Genomic DNA, 19,283 nt, shown 5'->3' on the forward strand with positions numbered 1-19,283 from the left:
TACCCCCTGCCACCGCACAAGGGCAGCGTGGAAGAGCGAGGCTAAGTGCCAGAATTGGCGCATCCTATGGATGCGCCATTTCTGGGGCGGCTGACGGCTGGTGTTTCTAGCCTGGGAGGGCGCCAATATTCATGGCTCCCTTCCTGGGCTATTAATATCAGCCCCCAGCTGTCTGCCTAGCCTTTGCTAGCTATTAAATTAGGGGGGACCCGCGTCATTTTTTTGGGGGGGTCCTCCATTTTAATAGCTAGTAAAGGCTAGGTATTCAGCTGGGGGCTGATATTAGTAGCCTGGGAAGCTCCGTGGGTATTACCCCCTTCCCAGGCTTCAAACATCTGCCCCAGCTGTCTGCTTAACCTCCGCTAGAGACTAAAATTACGGGGAACCCCACGCCAATTTTTTTTAATAATAAATCCTTTATTTTAATACTAAATGACAAGTACAGTAACCAACACTGTCACTGTACTTATTATATATGTGACTGACATGTTTCTATCTATCTAATCTATGTGTGAAGCTCTATTCTGTCTGTTATAAATTGTTGGGTACAGATGCTGAATTGCCGGCCGGCTTTTTAAAAGAGACGTTGCATGAAAACACTATTATTTTTTTTAATAAATCCTTTGCAGTAAATGACAAGTACAGTAAGCAACACTGTCACAGTACTTCATATATATGTGACTGACATGTTTCTATCTATCTAATCTATGTGTGAAGCTCTATTCTGTCTGTTATAAATTGTCGGGTACCGCTGCTGAATTGCCGGCCGGCTTTTTTAAAGAGACTGTGCACGAAAACACTATTATATTTTTTAATAAATCCTTTACACTAAATGACAAGTACAGTAAGCAACACTGTCACTGTACTTCATATATATGTGACTGACATGTTTCTATCTATCTAATCTATGTGTGATGCTCTATTCCTTCATGTCTAAATTGTCGGGTACCGGTGTATGCCGCTGCTGAATTGCCGGCCGGCTTTTTTAAAGAAAGCGTCTTCTGAGCAGTTTGTCAGCTTTTGGACACCTTTGAAGGTGTTTTCTATGTGTTCCTATGTGTTTTTGTTTGCCTGCCATTGGTTTTAACGGTGTTCGACGGTGTTCTAAGGTGTTCAACGAACAGTTCGACGAACAGTTCCTCGAACATCCCGGTGTTCGACGAACCGAACCCGAACACTACGGGGGTGGCTCAACACTAATTATCATAGAATAATCTGTATAAATAAGGGTCCGCAATTCTCATAATGCACTACTTTCCTTATATGGGGTATAGTGATCTTGTAGGTTTTCTTAAACTTCGGGATCTGGTTAAGGCCACAACCTCTGCTTCCCCTATAGTTTTGCTTCTGAGTCCTAGAGATTTTGTGCCGTTCTCATACATCATGTAGGAGACTGTTAAACTTCTTAGCCATATTTAACTTTACTTTGCCATATACCTTAAAAAAAAAGTTGATCAAAGAGCAGCATGCTTAAAAATAGCTGGGGGCCATTATTTACTGTAAGTGTTTCCAATATGTTTAGTTTCACATGAATTATTTCAACCAAACTAACATAGATGTCACATCACATACATATTCAATCATGTGGTGCCCTCTTCAGTCTGCTATCTGTAACTTCAAAGTTTCCTATAATCACAAAGGTTATTGCTGTTTCCCCGAGTGGTTTATGAAGATTTGCAATTTCCTCTATAAAACACTCACTGTATGAGAGTAACCATCATCTAATTTATATTTCATGAACCAATAGTATCTGCCAAAATGAGAAACTTTGTAATATATCTTAACAGAAAAATCTGCTTCTTTCTCCTCCTGGACTGATCATTTGTTCTAAAAATTCTTTATTCACTGGTAATATTTGTCTTGAATACAGATTTTCCCATTACTGAGACAGGGGATAACAGTTGGTGCTCATAAAAGTCTATTGAGAAGAGAAGAAGGAAGGCAGATCTAGATTCAGAGCTCCTCCTTCCTCCTCAGTAATGTGTATGTTTTTCTTCACTAAATACTGATTTCTCCATTACTGAGACAAGAGATGATAGTTGGTGCTCATAAAGTTCTATCAAGAAGGGAAGGAGGATCTAGAGACAGAGCTCTTTTCTCCTCCTCCTCCCCATCTAAATAGAACCTTATCAGTAGAATCACTCATCTCCTGTCTCAGTAATGGGTAAGTTTGTCTTCACTGAATACAGATTTTACCTATGAATTGAGAATTTTCGGAATGAATCATCAGTCTGGGAGAAAAAAAATATGATTTCTCTGATAAGATATAGTACAAAGTTTCTTATTTTCATGTGCACTATTGATTTTTAAAATAGAAATGAAACCAACAGTTACTCTTTAGGCTAGGTGTGTTGCCCTTGGAATGAGATATTCTAGTCTCTTGGATGTCACTTAAGCCAGGAGAGGCATAGGTCTGTTAGACTGTTCACCAGAATATAAGCTCTGATTCATCAAAGCGATTATGATTATGACAGAAATCTGGTATAAAACACTTTGAAAAGCAATTCAGTGTTGGGCCAAAATATTTCTATTTTTGGTGTATTCACACCAGTTTGGCCAGTGCTGCCAAAAAGAGTGGAGCACGGTTGAGATGAGGGCAGAACAGGGGCCATAGCTTCATCAAAGAAATCTTGTAGTGGGGCACACAGAGGGAGACATCATTTTTCAGATGTACCTGATTCATTAAGAGACATGGGCCTCAAGAAGAGCACAGGGCGCCTGTGGCGACTTTGCCAATCCTGGTGTTCTGTGGCAAGTGCCAAGGATCCTGCACGGTGTTGGGCTGTGAGCACAACCCCCATCTGTGGACGTTGGTCCCTCATACCACCCTCATGGAGTCGGTTTCTAACCGTTTGTGCAGATGCATGCACATTTGTGGCCTGCTGGAAGTCATTTTGCAGGGCACTGGCAGTGCTCCTCCTGTTCCTCCTTGCACAAAGGTGGAGGTAGCGGTCCTGCTGCTGGGTTGTTTCCCTCCTACGGCCCCCTCCACATCTCCTGGTGTACTGGCCTGTCTCCTGGTAGCGCCTCCAGCCTCTGGACACTACGCTGACAGACACATCAAACCTTCTTGCCACAGTTCGCATTGATGTGCCATCCTGGATGAGCTGCACTACCTTAGCAACTTCTGTGGGTTGTAGAGTCTGTCTCATGCTGCCCCGAGTGTGAAAGCACAACCAACATTCAAAAGTGACCAAAACATCAGCCAGAAAGCATTGGTACTGAGATGTGGTCTGTGGTCCCCACCTGCAGAACCACTCCTTTATTGAGGGTGTCTTGATAATTGCCAATAATTTCCATCTATTGTCTATTCCATTTGCCCAACAGCATGTGAAATTGATTGTCAATCAGTGTTGCTTCCTAAGTGGACAGTTTGATTTCACAGATGTTTGATTTACTTGTAGTTATATTCTGTTGTTTAAGTGTTCCCTTTATTTTTTTGAGCAGTGTATATATATTTTTTATGGGGAGTGCATTATACTACATGGACACCAATGGGGAGTGCATTATACTATATGGAGGCTGATGGGGAGTGCATTATACTGTATGGAGGCTGATGGGGAGAGTGCATTATACTATATGGATGGCGATGGGGAGTGACTTATACTATATAGAGTATTTTATATTTTTAGTAACAGCATAGTCAGGTTCTCTTACTTTCACTATTAGTGTGTGCCACTGTGGTTATATGTCACCCTGGCCTGGATGCCACAAATATAGTAAAGCTGTGTCTGAGAGCAAGGGGGAGGTTCTCTAGTCGGGGGGAACATTAGCATGCAATAACTCCTGTCTAAGGCCAGTAGGGGGAGCAGGCTGCCCTTATGAAAGCTGGAACTGGGGGCAGGGTTAGAGAGAACTGGACGACCTGTCTCAGGACTGAGAGGTGTCCCAGAGAAGTGAGGGACAGTTGTATTGCACCCTAAGAGGACATGTGGCAGTAGTAGAGCCACAAGCCAGAGACAAGAGGCGAAGTGAGCCTGTCTTGGCAGACAAAGAACTCCATTTTACCAGACTCTGGTGTCTGAGGCTGTGAGGATTCCACGTCCTGCAGCAGATAACCAGTCCGCAGGGGACTGCATGTTCCTTGGCCTAAGAAGCCCGGAGACCCTGCCACAACAGAAGGGACCAGCATAGCCGTACCAGACCGGGAGTAGAAAGGGACCCACGTTGCAGGCCATACAGGCGAGAATACACGGAGAGCTCGGAACCGTGGGAGCAGATAGCCAGAAGGAGCGCAGAGAGCACGGTAGGCCTACACCCTCACCCTGACCAGGGCCAATTTCCCAATTGCTCTCAGACATCCAGGTCCCCTCCTAGCTGGGACTGTTTGTGGGACAGTTTACCTGTTCTAGTAAAGACCTTGGACTGCAATCTGTTGTCTGTGTGCTCCTTGCTCCTCCAGCACTAACGGTACTGGGACGCCCTACACCATCACCCCCATCTTCCATTATACTGCCCTGGGGCCGCACTCTTCCCGTTGGGAGTCACACTATCCCAGCTGCATACATCATCAGCCCCAGCGGTCTACCTGGCAGCGGCGGTCCGCACTGACCGCAATCCACGGGTGGCGTAGTCGGACATCACTTAAAACTTATAAAGGGACTACCACTGGTCTGACCACCCTGAGCCACGTACCGGGTCGCCATTACTACCCCCATCGTTTTCCTATTGCCCGGATCCGAGTGCCCCACGGCCCAGGGGGCGAGTCAGCTTTGGCGTAGTCGGCAGGATATTAACCAACTCGCCACAAACGGGTTTTGCGTGCTTGAAAAAGACTGTACACGCACCTGAAAAGAGGTTTCCCGCCATCCGGAGCCGTTTCCCGCCATTTCTAGCCGTCTCCCGCCATCTTCCGTCGGTTCCCGCCATCTTCAGCCGCTTTCCCGCCATCGAACGCCATCTTCAGGACGCCGCCCGGGAAGAAGAGGGGCGTGGATGTCCAAACCGCGCGAGACCACGCGAGACCCGAAGCTCCGCCCCACGCACCGATGCTGCACAAGGTACTGGAAGGGAGAGAGAGCGACGCTGACGTCACCAGGATGCGACGCAAGGTCCTCGTCCAGAGCAGCATCAGCGGAGCCGCGGCCTACAGAAGAGGATCGTCGGAAGGTAGGCCACGTTTAACTAGGGGGAGGAAGATGTCGGATACAGAGGCGCCCACTACCACCAGCGCAGCTGCAGCAGCGGTGATGCCATTTTCCCTGCCCTACATCCCTGGAGCGGCCTGGCTGCCTAAGTACTCAGGGGAGCCCCATGCCCTGACTGATTTTAAGGAAAGGCTTTACAGTTTGTTCCAAGTTTACCCCCTGACAGAGGAACAGAAGGTCAGCATACTGACGGGGCAGTTAACTGGCGCAGCCCAGCGGGAGGTAAAGTCGTGGCCCGCTGAGGAGAAAAGGACTGTGAAGGACATTCTGGCCCGGCTGCGAGGTACCCATTAAAATGCGGTTCTAAGGATGTAAGCAGCGGGCACAGGACAGCATCAGAGACTATGCCCTAAATTTGCAGGAACCCTTGAGGGCCATCAAACAAACTGACCCTGGCAGTGTGCAGGAAACGGACAAGCTGCTAACAGAACAATTCATAGAAGGTCTGCTGTCTAGCGCCCACAGGGCCCAACTGCGTCTCATGTTCTTTCAGAACCCTGATCTGACCTTTGCCAAATTTAAGGACAGGGCCATAAGGGTGCTCCGTGAACCCGCAACCAGTGGCGCTATAAACCCCCGGCGCCCTGCTCTCACCTACCACCAGGAGGCAGCGCCCTCCTCTATGGACTCCGTGGGGGCTGACGCACAGGCCCTGAACCAAGCCCCGTCGAAAGACCTGCACCACCAAGTCCAGGAGCTGACCAGGAGCGTCGCGGCGTTGACCAGGACCGTCCAGGCGTTGCAAGTGGACCCGTCAAGACCCATCGAGCTGGCTTCAAGTCCGGAGGATGTCCCGTGGCGTCGACAGAGGAGGACCCCGTCATTCAGAGGGAGGCCCACAGACCGCTACGCAGAAGATGGACAGACCATTTTCCGTCGATGCAACCAGCCCTGACACATTTCCAGGTACTGTAATTTAAACGGGTCCAACCTGGGGCAGAGGGCCGACCCCCAGGCATAACATCACCAGGCCCTTATAATTGGCATGATAAGTACCTTGGGGGGCGCCCGGTTTTACCCGTGGTGCTGGACGGTATCCCCATGAGCGCCTTGCTGGATACTGGGTCGCAAGTAACCACTATCCCTTATGTACTTTTTAAGCAGTATTGGACTGATGCTGATATCACACAGTATCCAGACAGTAACTTGAGCATCATCGCCAGTAATGGCTTACCCGTGCCGCAGATGGGGTTCAAGGAGATGACCATTAAAATTGGTAAAGTTAAACTACCGGCACAGGGAGTGATTATTGTGGACATTGACCGTCGTGAAAGTCACCCTAAAATAACTGTGGGTACTAACGTGATTGAAAATTGTCTTTTAGAGGTAATTGTAATTCTACAACAGGTGGCGGTGAATGCTAGTTCCAGCCAACAGAGAGTCCTCAACAAGGAGATAAAAGCCCTGATGAGACGGCAGCAGGTAGAACTGTCTGGTGGTGAGATCGGTAGCTTAAGACTGAGTGACCCATTCCCCATTTCCATGCCTCCCAAAAGTGAAATGATGATCTGGTGTCGGACTGCAATCGGGTTGAGAGGTAGAGACTACCAAGCCATGGTAGAACCCGTGTACTCGGACAGCAGGCCCACCATTTTGACAGCCCGGGGGGTGGTTGATGTCCGTCATGGGAGGGTGCCCGTTCGCATCCTCAACATTGGGGAGAGGGAGGTACATTTACCCAGGTACGCTACACTTGCTAAACTGTTTGCTGTCGAACACAAAGCTATCAGGGTCGTGGAGCCTTTGACTCCATCTCCACAGGCGGAGGGTAATGTCTCCCAGAAACAAAAGGAGAACAGGTGCCAGAAACTCCATGTGGGTGTTGACTTCACTCCCCTGCACCAAAAACAAGGAGTCTACCGGGTGGTACAGGAGTACAAGAGAGTCTTTAGTAAGCACCCGCTAGACTCCGGCAGAGTAAAAGGGATAGAACACCATATCCCCACAGGGAGCCACCCACCAATAAAAGAGAGACACAGGCCTGTACCCCCTGCACATTATCAGAACGCCAAGGGTATGCTGCGGGAAATGAAAGAAGCTGTGGTCATTAGAGATAGCTGTAGCCCCTGGGCAGCCCCCCTGGTTCTGGTAAAAAAGAAATACGGCACCATGAGAATGTGCGTGGACTATAGACAAATCAACCGTATCACCCACAAAGACGCATATCCGCTGCCTAGAAAAGAGGAGTCTTTAGCCGCACTAAAATCAGCTAACTTCTTTTCTACTTTGGACCTTACTAGCGGGTACTGGCAGGTTCCTGTAGCAGAGGCTGACAAGGAAAAGACCGCCTTCACCACCCCGATGGGACTGAGCGAGTTCAACTGTATGCCCTTCGGGCTCTGCAACGCACCAGGTACCTTCCAGAGGCTGATGGAATGCTGTCTAGGGCACCGAAACTTCGAGACGGTATTCCTTTACCTGGACGACGTGATCGACTATTCGAAGACTTACAAGGACCATCTAAAGCACCTGGCCGAGGTGTTCGAAGCCCTGGCAGGCTATGGCCATAGGTGAAACCATCGAAGTGTCACCTGTTGAAACCGAAGGTCCAGTACCTAGGGCACGTGGTAAGTGCGGAAGGAGTAGCCCCCGACCCTGACAAGGTCATGGCAATCAAGAGCTGGCCAAGCCCCTCCAACATCAAAGAAGTGAGGCAGTTCCTCGGGTTGGTAGGCTGCTACTGAAGGTTCATCCCCGGGTTCACTAAGATGGCAGCTCCTATGCAGGACCTCCTGATAGGACAGTCTAAGTCCAGAAGCCAAAAGCCACCCTTCAAGTGGGATAAACCGGAAGAGGAGTCCTTCCGCCAGTTGAAGATGGCCCTCACAGGAGATGAGATCCTGGCCTACCCTGATTATGGCCAGCCTTTTATTCTCCACACAGACGCCAGTAATGTGGGACTGGGAGCCGTACTGTCACAAAACCAACAGGGCAGAGAAAGGGTGATCGCGTACGCCAGCCGGAAGCTGAGGCCCACCGAGAGGAACCCTGAGAATTACAGCTCCTTCAAGCTAGAATTCTTGGCGGTGGTGTGGGCCGTAACGGAACACTTCAAGCATTACCTGGCCTCCGCAAAGTTCACTGTGTACACGGACAACAACCCGTTAACACACCTAGACAGTGCAAGACTTGGTGCCCTGGAACAGCGGTGGATGGCCCGTCTCTCCAATTATGACTTCGTGATCAATACCGGGCAGGCAAAACCAATGCCAACGCTGACGCCCTATCGATAATGCCTCACTTACCTGAAGGGGACGAAGACCCAGAAGAGCTGGAGGAGGTAGAACTCCCCGCGTTTCACCGGTACGGAGCCGCTCAATACTCACACTGCGTGAAGGAGGAATATTTAACAACCGTTATGATCAATCCCCTACCTCACCACAGCTGGGCCGAGACCCAAGATAGTGACCCTGCAATCCGCCTGGTGAAAGATCTGCTGACCCAGGAAGACGCCCGCTTAGGTCCGAATGCTTCAGAGGAAGCCAAGCAGCTATGGAAAGAGAAGAGCAAGCTGTTCCTCTATGAAGGCAAGCTGTGCAGACGACTTGTCAACCACCGGACACTCGTGCTGACCTGACAAGTCATGGTCCCAAGGCGGGATGCAGCTATGGTCCTGGGGGCTTACCATGACAGAGTGGGGCACTTCGGTTGGAAGAAACTGGAGTTCCTGCAAAGAAGATGGTTCTTTTGGGTCGGCATGAGAGGGGCTGTAGAAAAGTGGTGCAGAGACTGTGGCCATTGTCACCTAAGGAGGAAGGACAGTGCCAGCCAGAAGACACCCTTGAGGCCCATCGTCACCACGCAGCCTCTTGAGCTGGTAGCTCTGGACCACATCAAATTGGCTCCAAGCCGGTCAGGATACATCTATGCCCTGACAATCGTGGACCACTATTCCCGTTTTCTAGTGGTGGTCCTGGTAAAGGACTTGACAGCCCAAACAGCGGCCAGAGCCTTCCAGCAATACTTCTGCCGTCCACACGGGTATCCGGAACAGGTCCTGACAGACCAGGGTCCAGCGTTCGAGGCTGAAATCTTCCAAGAGTTCTGTAACCTCTATGGCTGTAAGAAGATTCGGACAACGCCTTACCACCCACAAACCAACGGGATGTGTGAGAAAATGAACAATATAGTCATTGATCTCCTGAAGACGTTGCCCCTGAAGGAACGCAGCCTGTGGCCAGAAAAACTGCCGGATCTAATAGATTTATACAACCATATCCCGGTGAATGCTACAAACTGCACCCCAGCTTACCTGATGCGAGCCAGACCAGGTAAGCTGCCCGTAGATCTGGAGATGGGAGTCCTAACACCTGAGGACACCTCCCTGGATGCGGTCTGGGATACGGAAAGGCAACTGCAGTACAAGAAGGTACAGTAGAGTGTGGAGAAGAGCCTTGCCCAGGTGAGAGAAAGGCAAGAAAGACTCTTCAACCAACACGCCCCTGCTGGTCCCCTAGAACCTTGTGAGCAGGTCCTGAAGCGAAAGAGAAGGCTTCATAAGTTGGACGACCAGTGGGAAAGGCAGCCCTACACCATACTGCAGTCTGGTCACGACAACCCGAAGGTGTGCTTGATCACCAAGGATGGAGGAGAAACCACTAGTACCATCTCCAGAGACCACCTCAAAAGATTCCCCGAGCAACTCCGTAGTGCACAAGAGGATCAAAATGACCTTGAACCCGCAGAGGACAAGGAAGAAATGATCAGCACCGTTCTCGGAGAGTTCCCTCAGTCCTGGACTCGAATAAACGATGCAATAGTGGTACCCGTCCTGCATTTCCTGCAACCGACTGAGCAACAACCTGCACCAGAGCCGGAAGGTGAAGAGGAGCAAGCAGTTCCAAAGGCAGAAGAGCCTGTACCACCAGCCCAGGAGAGTCAACCCTCTGCTGACAGTGAACCTGCCATGCCTGCGGTGAGCCAAAGGACCCGCAGACAGCTGCCTGCCCTACCTGTACACCAAGCTGGTAGCTGTACCCCTAACGCTAGTGGGGAAAGCCAGGTCGGTCCACCACCAGACAGTGGGTTAAGGAGGTCAACCAGGAGCACAAAGGGGCAGCTACCCGCTCGCTGGAGAATATAGAGTGCACTAAAATTGTAAATAACCCTGTTGCCAAATGTTGAAATGTTTGCCAAGTTACCTGCATGATTATTAATAGTGTATTTCAGTTTCTTGCTGTTACCGTACGGACTCAAAGGTTATGGACTTTTAATAACCGTGACTTTGTATGGACTGCGTTTGGAGCCTAACCAAGGAATGAACTAAGACTGTAAAGGACTTGGGGTAGGACAGACCCCCACCTGGTTGTGTTGGTGACATGGACACCCGGTCACAGACCACACTGTGACCTTAAGAACTCAATCTGTGCGTCACTTTCCTGATAATGTTTTATAGTCATGCATATTGCCTTTGTTTATTGTTTAGTCCCGGAGTACTAAATTTTACTAGGGGGGAATGTATCACCCTGGCCTGGATGCCACAAATATAATAAAGCTGTGTCTGAGAGCAAGGGGGAGGTTCTCTAGTCAGGGGAACATTAGCATGCAATACCTCCTGTCTCAGGCCAGTAGGGGGAGCAGGCTGCCCCTATAAAAGCTGGAACTGGGGGCAGGGTTGGAGAGAACTGGACGACCTGTCTCAGGACTGAGAAGTGTCCCAGAGCAGTGAGGGACAGTTGTATTGCACCCGAAGAGGACGTGTGGCAGTAGGAGAGCCACAAGCCAGAGACAAGAGGCGAAGTGAGCCTGTCTTGGCAGACAAAGAACTCCATTTTACCAGACTCTGGTGTCTGAAGCTGTGAGGATTCCACGTCCTGCAGCAGATAACCAGTCCGCAGGGGACTGTATGTTCCTTGGCCTAAGAAGCCCGGAGGCCCTGCCATAACAGAAGGGACCAGCAAAGCCGTACCAGGCCGGGAGTAGAAAGGGACCCACGTTGCAGGCCATACAGGCGAGAATACACGGAGAGCTCGAAACCGTGGGCTGTTACCCTACCAGGAGGAGATAGCCAGAAGGAGCGCAGAGAGCACGGTAGGCCTACACCCTCACCCTTACCAGGGCCAATTTCCCAATTGCTCTCAGACATCCAGGTCCCCTCCTAGCCGGGACTGTTTGTGGGTCAGTTCACCTGTTCAAGTAAAGACCCTGGACTGCAATCTGTTGTTTGTGTGCTCCTTGCTCCTCCAGCACTAATGGTACTGGGATGCCCTACACCATCACTCCCATCTTCCATTATACTGCCCTGGGGCCGCACTCTTCCCGTTGGGAGTCACACTATTCCAGCTGCATACATCATCAGCCCCAGCGGTCTACCTGGCAGCGGCGGTCCGCACTGACCGCAATCCACGGGTGGCATAGTCGGACATCACTTAAAACTTATAAAGGGACTACCACTGGACTGACCACCCTGAGCCACGGACCGGGTCGCCACTACTACCCCCATCGTTCCCCTATTGCCCGGATCCGAGTGCCCCACGGCCCAGGGGGCAAGTCAGTTATAATTAGGGTTACTTGGTTACGGGCCCACTAAGAAGTTTCGCCCCCTCCACCCACCAAACCAAAACCCTAGCTACTCTTCTGGTGACACCACTCCCTCCACTTCTATGGGAGCAGTGGTTTAATGTGTGACCCCACTCCATCCACTATATTACTACTCCCATAGAAGTGGACGGAGTGGGGTCACGTATTACACTACTGATCACAGAGAAGTGGACGAAGCGGTGTCACATAGTACACCTCTGCTCCTTTCTAAATGTGACCCTGATTTGTCCACTTCTATGGGAGCAGTGTTGTAATGTGTGACCTGGCTCTATCCACTATATTTCTCTTTTCATAGAAGTAGACAGAGTATTTTCACACATTACACCACTGCTCCCATAAAAGTGGATGGATTTTAAGTAACCAGGCAAGGTAAAGCAGATAGCTGGGGGCTGATATTATCAGGCTGGAAAGGTCCCTGATTATTGGGCCCTTCCCAGCCTAAAAATACCAGTCTGCAACCACCCCAGAATTGACACAACACATTAGATCGTGCTTTGCTCGCCCCTTCCCGACTACCTTTGTGCGGTGGCAATCTGAGTAATGGTAGTTGGGGTTGATGACAGCTGTGAATTGTCAAAAATCACATCTGGCATCAAGCCCTGTGGTTAGTAATGGAGCCGTGTCTATCAGACTGCTCTTTACTAACCCGCTAATCAAAAAAAAACAAAAAAACAGAAAAATAAATATTATTTTAATAGAGACACTTTCCCTGGTTCACCAATTTATTTTGAAAAAAAAAAATCCATGCAGGTCCTACACAGTCCATGGCGTACCCACGACGATCCTGGAATCCAATGTCCAGAGGCTATGGAGCCTTGTTCAAAGAATGAGGCTCCATAAGCTGTAGCAGCAACCACTCCGGGTCCCATTGTGCTCCATGAGACACGGCGACTGTGATGAGCAGTGATGTCAGTAACTACACCACCCATCAAAGTCGCAGAGCCCTCTGAGTAATAGCTCCATATAGTGCACCACGGTATAATAGCCCTATATAGTGCTCCACAGTATAATGGCCCCATATAGTGCCTCACAGTATAATGGCACCATATAGTGCACCACAATATAATGGCCTCATATATTTCTCCACACTATAATGGCCCCATAAAGTGCACCACAGTATAATGGCCCCATATAGTGCATCCTGGTATATGGTCCCATCCTCCTGATATGTATATGGCCCCATCCTCCTGGTATGTATATGGCACCATCCTCCAGGTATATATATGACCTCATGCTCCTGGTATATCTATATGGCCCCATCCTCCTGCTATATAAGGCCCCTATCCTTCTGGCATACAGTACAGACCAAAAGTTTGGACACACCTTCTCATTTAAAGATTTTTCTGTATTTTCAAGACAATGAAAATTGTACATTCACACTGAAGGCATCAAAACTATGAATTAACACATGTAGAATTATATACTTAACAAAAAAGTGTGAAACAACTGAAAATATGTTTTATATTCTAGGTTCTTCAAAGTAGCCACCTTTTGCTTTGATGACTGCTTTGCACACTCTTGGCATTCTCTTGATGAGCTTCAAGAGGTAGTCACCGGAAATGGTTTTCACTTCACAGGTGTGCCCTGTCAGGTTTAATAAGTGGGATTTCTTGCCTTACAAATGGGGTTGGGACCATCAGTTGTGTTGTGCAGAAGCCAGGTGGATACACAGCTGATAGTCCTGCTGAATAGACTGTTAGAATTGGTATTATGGCAAGAAAAAAGCAGCTAAGTAAAGAAAAATGAGTGGCCATCATTACTTTAAGAAATGAAAGTCAGTCAGTCCGAAAAATTGGGAAAACTTTGAAAGTGTCCCCAAGTGCAGTTGCAAAAACCATCAAGCGATACAAAGAAACTGGCTCACATGAGGACCGCCCCAGGGATGGAAGACCAAGAGTCACCTCTGCTTCTGAGGATAAGTTTATCCGAGTCACCAGCCTCAGAAATCGCAGGTTAACAGCAGCTCAGATTAGAGACCAGGTCAATGCCACACAGAGTTCTAGCAGCAGACACATCTCTACAACAACTGTTAAGAGGAGACTTTGTGCAGCAGGCCTTCATGGTAAAATAGCTGCTAGGAAACCACTGCTAAGGACAGGCAACAAGCAGAAGAGACTTGTTTGGGCTAAAGAACACAAGGAATGGACATTAGACCAGTGGAAATCTGTGCTTTGGTCTGATGAGTCCAAATTTGAGATCTTTGGTTCCAACTACCGTGTCTTTGTGCGACACAGAAAAGGTGAACGGATGGACTCTGCATGCCTGGTTCCCACCGTGAAGCATGGAGGAGGAGGTGTGATGGTGTGGGGGTGCTTTGCTGGTGACACTGTTGGGGATTTATTCAAAATTGAAGGCATACTGAACCAGCATGGCTACCACAGCATCTTGCAGCAGCATGCTATTCCATCCAGTTTGCGTTTAGTTGGACCATCATTTATTTTTCAACAGGACAATGACCCCAAAAACACCTCCAGGCTGTGTAAGGGCTATTTGACCAAGAAGGAGAGAGATGGGGTGCTACGCCAGATGACTTGGCCTCCACAGTCACCAGACCTGAACCCAATCGAGATGGTTTGGGGTGAGCTGGACCGCAGAGTGAAGGCAAAAGGGCCAACAAGTGCAAAGCATCTCTGGGAACTCCTTCAAGATCGTTGGAAGACCATTTCAGGTGACTACCTCTTGAAGCTCATCAAGAGAATGCCAAGAGTGTGCAAAGCAGTCATCAAAGCAAAAGGTGACTACTTTGAAGAATATAAGACATAATTTCAGTTGTTTCACACTTTTTTGTTAAGTATATAATTCCACATGTGTTAATTCATAGTTTTGATGCCTTCAGTGTGAATGTACAATTTTCATAGTCATGAAAATACAGAAAAATCTTTAAATGAGAAGGTGTGTCCAAACTTTTGTTCTGTACTGTACATGTGGTCCATTAAAGCAATACATGAGAAGACATGTGTCTGTAGGTGCAATTAATAATAAATATAATATTTTGGAAGTAACACATCTTTGCACAGAAGTTGTTGCAGGAGGACCCAAGGATCTTGAAGTCACAAGAATTGAATGAGAATTTAAGTCAATAAGAGCAGAGACTTCAGACAAAAACTGCTAAATAGAGAGTCATGGTAGATATATAACCTTAAAACAAGAATACCAAAAGGTATGAAAGTTAGACATGATATTATATATCATTATTACATTTCACAACTATGTTTCCATCTCTCTAATATAGCGTCCCTTTTTTTCTTTTTTTCTTTAAAATTCTTTTTATTAGGAGATTTTTACAGTATAGTTAATAAGGGGTCAGGAAAGGGATGAAGGGAAAGGAAAGGCCTTTTTTTCTATATATAAATGTTTAGGATTGATTTGCATGTGACTACCATGAAAATGACATGTATGTGTGAATAGTTCAATTTTAAGTATGCAATGATTACGGACAGACGTTCGAACATGTCTGCAATATTGCTGATGATGTGACCTTATAATTTTAAATATGCACAATGAAAATGTCATTTTTATCCAAGTGAACCTGTTTACTGGAAGCATACCTCCTTTCACAATAAGGGTGCACTCACCTGCCCATGCTTTATTTTCTCCTGAGCTAATAGTTTCATAGGCATATACAGTATGAAGCTTTTGTATGAAATGCAGCTTTAGGCTGAATGTATACAACAACTGTGCTACCATCCAGGAGTCCATCGGGGCTTCCACCTGTATTCACAAAAATCGTGATTCGGACATGCCACCTTTGGAGCCTTTGACTTCAACCAAGCAACTGGAGTCTGTCATCTGAATATGCTGTTTATAAAAGGCACAAATATGACATTTTAGGTCCAAATGGTATAAAAGCACATTGGAGGAGATTTATCAAGAATATCTAATTCTTAGACCATGTAACCTTAGAAGAAGCAGTCTTTGAATGAACCAGATTTTAGAATGTCATTCATATCCTATGATAAATTTGGCATATCTTTGACTTTGTACCAGAAATTTGCATCACAATTTTTGGTGCATTTTTTTTGGTGCCCAGTGATGTTTGCATTTGCCCCCTTGATCCTCAGTCACATCCCTTTTCAAAAAGAACATGACCCTTGCCAGACAATGTGCAGAAAGTGGCTAAAATAAATATGGTGCAAGTCAGTTTTTGGTAAAAATTGTACCTGAATTCTAGCCCATTAGATGTAATGAGTCTCTCCTATTGTGTCTTTAGGCTAATAACAGTGATCATAAAATATATGGAGCCCTCCCTCAGAGTATACATATGTATAACAGCATACAAATCAACCAGATCACTACCGAAAGAGTTAGGGGAGTGCTTTTCACATTGTCTACTGTACAAATGTAATGGGGTTGTCCATTATTGGACAACTACTGTGTAATCATTTCAGGATCTCAATTAAAATTAAAACAGTATAAACTCCCCTGACACAGCGATACCATTCCTGCGATGTCAGTGGTGCTATTCCCAGCAGGTGACGTAATATTACTGTGTTGCATGTACTCTGCAGCCAATTAGCGTCTGGTGGTTGGCTGTAGCATTTACTATTCCATCAGATGGGATGTTCTTCCTGATAGAATATTGGCTGCAATATTGATGTGACACAACAACATCATGTCACCTGTGCCACCGAGATCGAAGGATTGGCACCATGCCATTGTGAGAGGTGCGTGTTTATTGTTTCTATCTTAATTGGGGTCTTAAATTGATTGAGCAGGAATTGTTCAGTAGAAGACATCCACTTCATTCATCCTATTGCTATTCTAAACTGAATGTTTATGTTTTTTTCAGCATCTGTGGAATTCAGCATTTGGAACGAGCTGGAGATAATCTGACTCTATTTGATTCCCTCTACTTCTGCATTGTTACTTTTTCTACTGTGGGATTTGGGGATGTGACCCCGCAGATATGGCAATCCAAACTTTTGGTTGTCATAATGATCTGTGTTGCATTAGTTGTTCTTCCAATTCAGGTAAAACTCTATTCAATCTTAATTTAAATATTTTGCATTTTTTTTAAATGTACATTTAGCTATTCATTTTATGAAGGTATGTGTGTGTCCCAATAATGCACATAAATGCAAGATTTATTTACATTACCTTATATTACTTTATATTTTCTGTCTTCTAGGTTTTTGAAACTAAATATTTTAACATTTTGTAGAAATGGTGTCTATATCATTGTGTGCTCATTTCATTTTTATCTGTGTATGAGTCTATTCTATTTGATCATTTTCTGTATTATATTTGTATGTGAAGAGAGTAAATTCCTTATATAATATATGGAATGATGTTTGCTCTTATTGTATAGGAATCACTTCAACTGTTAAATGCAGAAGATATTCTTCACAAAAAAAGGCAGCACCTGCACTGTCAGAGCATGGCACAACCATTGTAATTTAGGCTTTTCACAAGATTTTCTATAAGCCTAATATGTTATCTTACAGAAGTTGAACATATTCAAAAAGAATAGATATTTGTGTGCTTCTACATTGTGTTTAGCTCCCTGTTCAGGGGCCCCGTCCGGGCTTGCGTCCGAACCCCCGTAAAACGGAACATGGGTCTATGTGCCGACAGGGCCATAGACTATAATTGTGCCGATAGAGTGAATGTGTGCATCATTTTTGGGCGTGTACACCTACTGGAGGCGGATACATAGACGCAGTCTACTATGTCTGAGTGCTCGCCTCCAGTTGGTGGACATGCCTGAAAATTATGCACATCAGAGCTCACATTCGCTCCGTCGGTGCCATTTTAGTCTATGGCCCTGTCGGCACATACGTCTGAATCCTGTTTAGCTGGGGATTCGTATGTAGTCCCGACAGGGCCACTGAATGGGTGCCTAAATGCAATGTGAAAGCAGCCTTAGAAAAGATTTGTATTTTAGACTTGAAAGCATTCTGACTAGGGTTGAGCGAGTATGTTCTGTCCGAGTATGCTCGGGCCGAGGTCTGAGTATTTACAGCTGCTCGGTGATAAGGTTAAATCGCTCCCGTGTGCATGATTTGCGACTGTTTGACAGCTTTATTACATGTGAAGAATGTGTAAGAAATAGACATTCCTCACATGTAATAAAGCTGTCAAACAGTCACAAATCATGCACACGGGAGCGATTTAACCTTATCACCGAGCAGCTGTAAATACTCGGAGCTCGGCCCGAGCATACTCGGCGAAAGGGTTAATAGAACATACTCGCTCAACACTAATTGAGACCCCTATCCCATTTCCAGTAAGAGAAGCATTCTGCATACACACGATCTTTATCAATCCATACCTATTTGTACCCTTTAGTTTGAGCAGCTGGCCTATCTGTGGATGGAAAGGCAAAAGTCAGGAGGAAACTACAGTCGACACCGAGCACAAACAGAAAAACACGTAGTCTTATGTGTCAGCTCTTTGAAGATTGATCTATTAATGGATTTTTTGAATGAATTTTATGCACACCCGAGGCTTCAGGTATTGTTAACACATTCTAAACTATAATTTAGCATTGACCTTTAACTGTTGTTGGTTGCAAGTTGGCACGTTTTCTCTATAATTGCTTCATTTACAGTACACAACTTATGACAGAAATGGGGCCTGAGATATCTTCATATAGCATTTTGTAATTCTCATACCTAATTTGTCTACAAATAGAGATGAGCAGATCTTTGGAAATTCGAATTTTCCAAATTTTACCACCAAAATTTGATTAGTGCTGAATAAATTTGCTCTAATCCCAATACTGGAAAGCTTGAAGGTGCTTGTGAAATACTTGGGGAGAGAAGAGAGAGAGCACCCTGCTCATCATAAAATCTTATCCTCTGCTCTACAGAAATGAGAGAGAGATAACCTCACTGGTTATAACAGCTGACAATCTATAGGAGAAAGAACCTTGCTGCCATAAAAGCTTACTCTCTACTAGAGATGAGCGGTGTTCGAATAGAACTGTTCGACAATCTCAAATTCGAGCTGTTTTGGGCGGTGTTCGAGTCGTTCGACGAACGCCAACGATTTGCAAAAAAATCGGCTGTTCGAGGTTATGTTCGATAACTGTTCGTGCACCAAAAGCGTGTCCTGTATGTCTGGCGCTATTTAGAGCACCAATCATGCAGGGATTGTCTGCCACTCACTGTAATGCCACAGCCATGGTGGTTGTGGCATTACAGTGATTGCCCAAATCGATGGGAACAGTGCTCACAGTGAAACATGAAAAGCCGGCAATTCAGCAGCGACTTACACCGGTACGCGACAATTTAGAACCGAAAGAATAGAGTATCACACATAGATTAGATAGATAGAAACATGTCAGTCACATATATAAGAAGTACAGTGACAATGTTGGTTACTGTACTTGTCAATTAGTGTAAAGGATTTATTAAAAAAAATATTAGTGTTTTCATGCACCGTCTCTTTAAAAAAGCCGGCCGGCAATTCAGCATCGGTACCCGACAATTTATAACAGAAAGAATAGAGCATCACACATAGATTAGATAGATAGAAACATGTCAGTCACATATATAAGATGTACAGTGATAGTGTTGATTACTGTACTTGTCATTTAGTGTTAAAATAAAGGATTTATTAAAAAAAAATTGGCGTGGGGTTCCCCGTAATTTT

The 19,283-nt window shown here is 46.3% G+C and overlaps 1 protein-coding gene across 3 annotated transcripts in view; it reads left to right on the forward strand.

Annotated features, from left to right (window-relative positions):
* The window catches only part of KCNT2 (potassium sodium-activated channel subfamily T member 2), a 1,642,055-nt gene that overhangs the window by 1,049,231 nt on the left and 573,541 nt on the right, over nucleotides 1-19,283 (forward strand). For all 3 annotated transcript variants that reach the window (XM_073642937.1, XM_073642939.1, XM_073642938.1), the window contains exons 9-10: nucleotides 16,477-16,657; nucleotides 17,976-18,140. In XM_073642937.1, the coding sequence (XP_073499038.1) occupies nucleotides 16,477-16,657; nucleotides 17,976-18,140 (346 nt within the window). The remainder of the gene's footprint in view (nucleotides 1-16,476; nucleotides 16,658-17,975; nucleotides 18,141-19,283) is intronic.

Source organism: Phyllobates terribilis, unplaced genomic scaffold, assembly GCF_046119375.1.
Source record: "Phyllobates terribilis strain yellow unplaced genomic scaffold, ASM4611937v1 Scaffold_8__6_contigs__length_399053987, whole genome shotgun sequence".
Classification (NCBI taxonomy): domain Eukaryota; kingdom Metazoa; phylum Chordata; class Amphibia; order Anura; family Dendrobatidae; genus Phyllobates; species Phyllobates terribilis.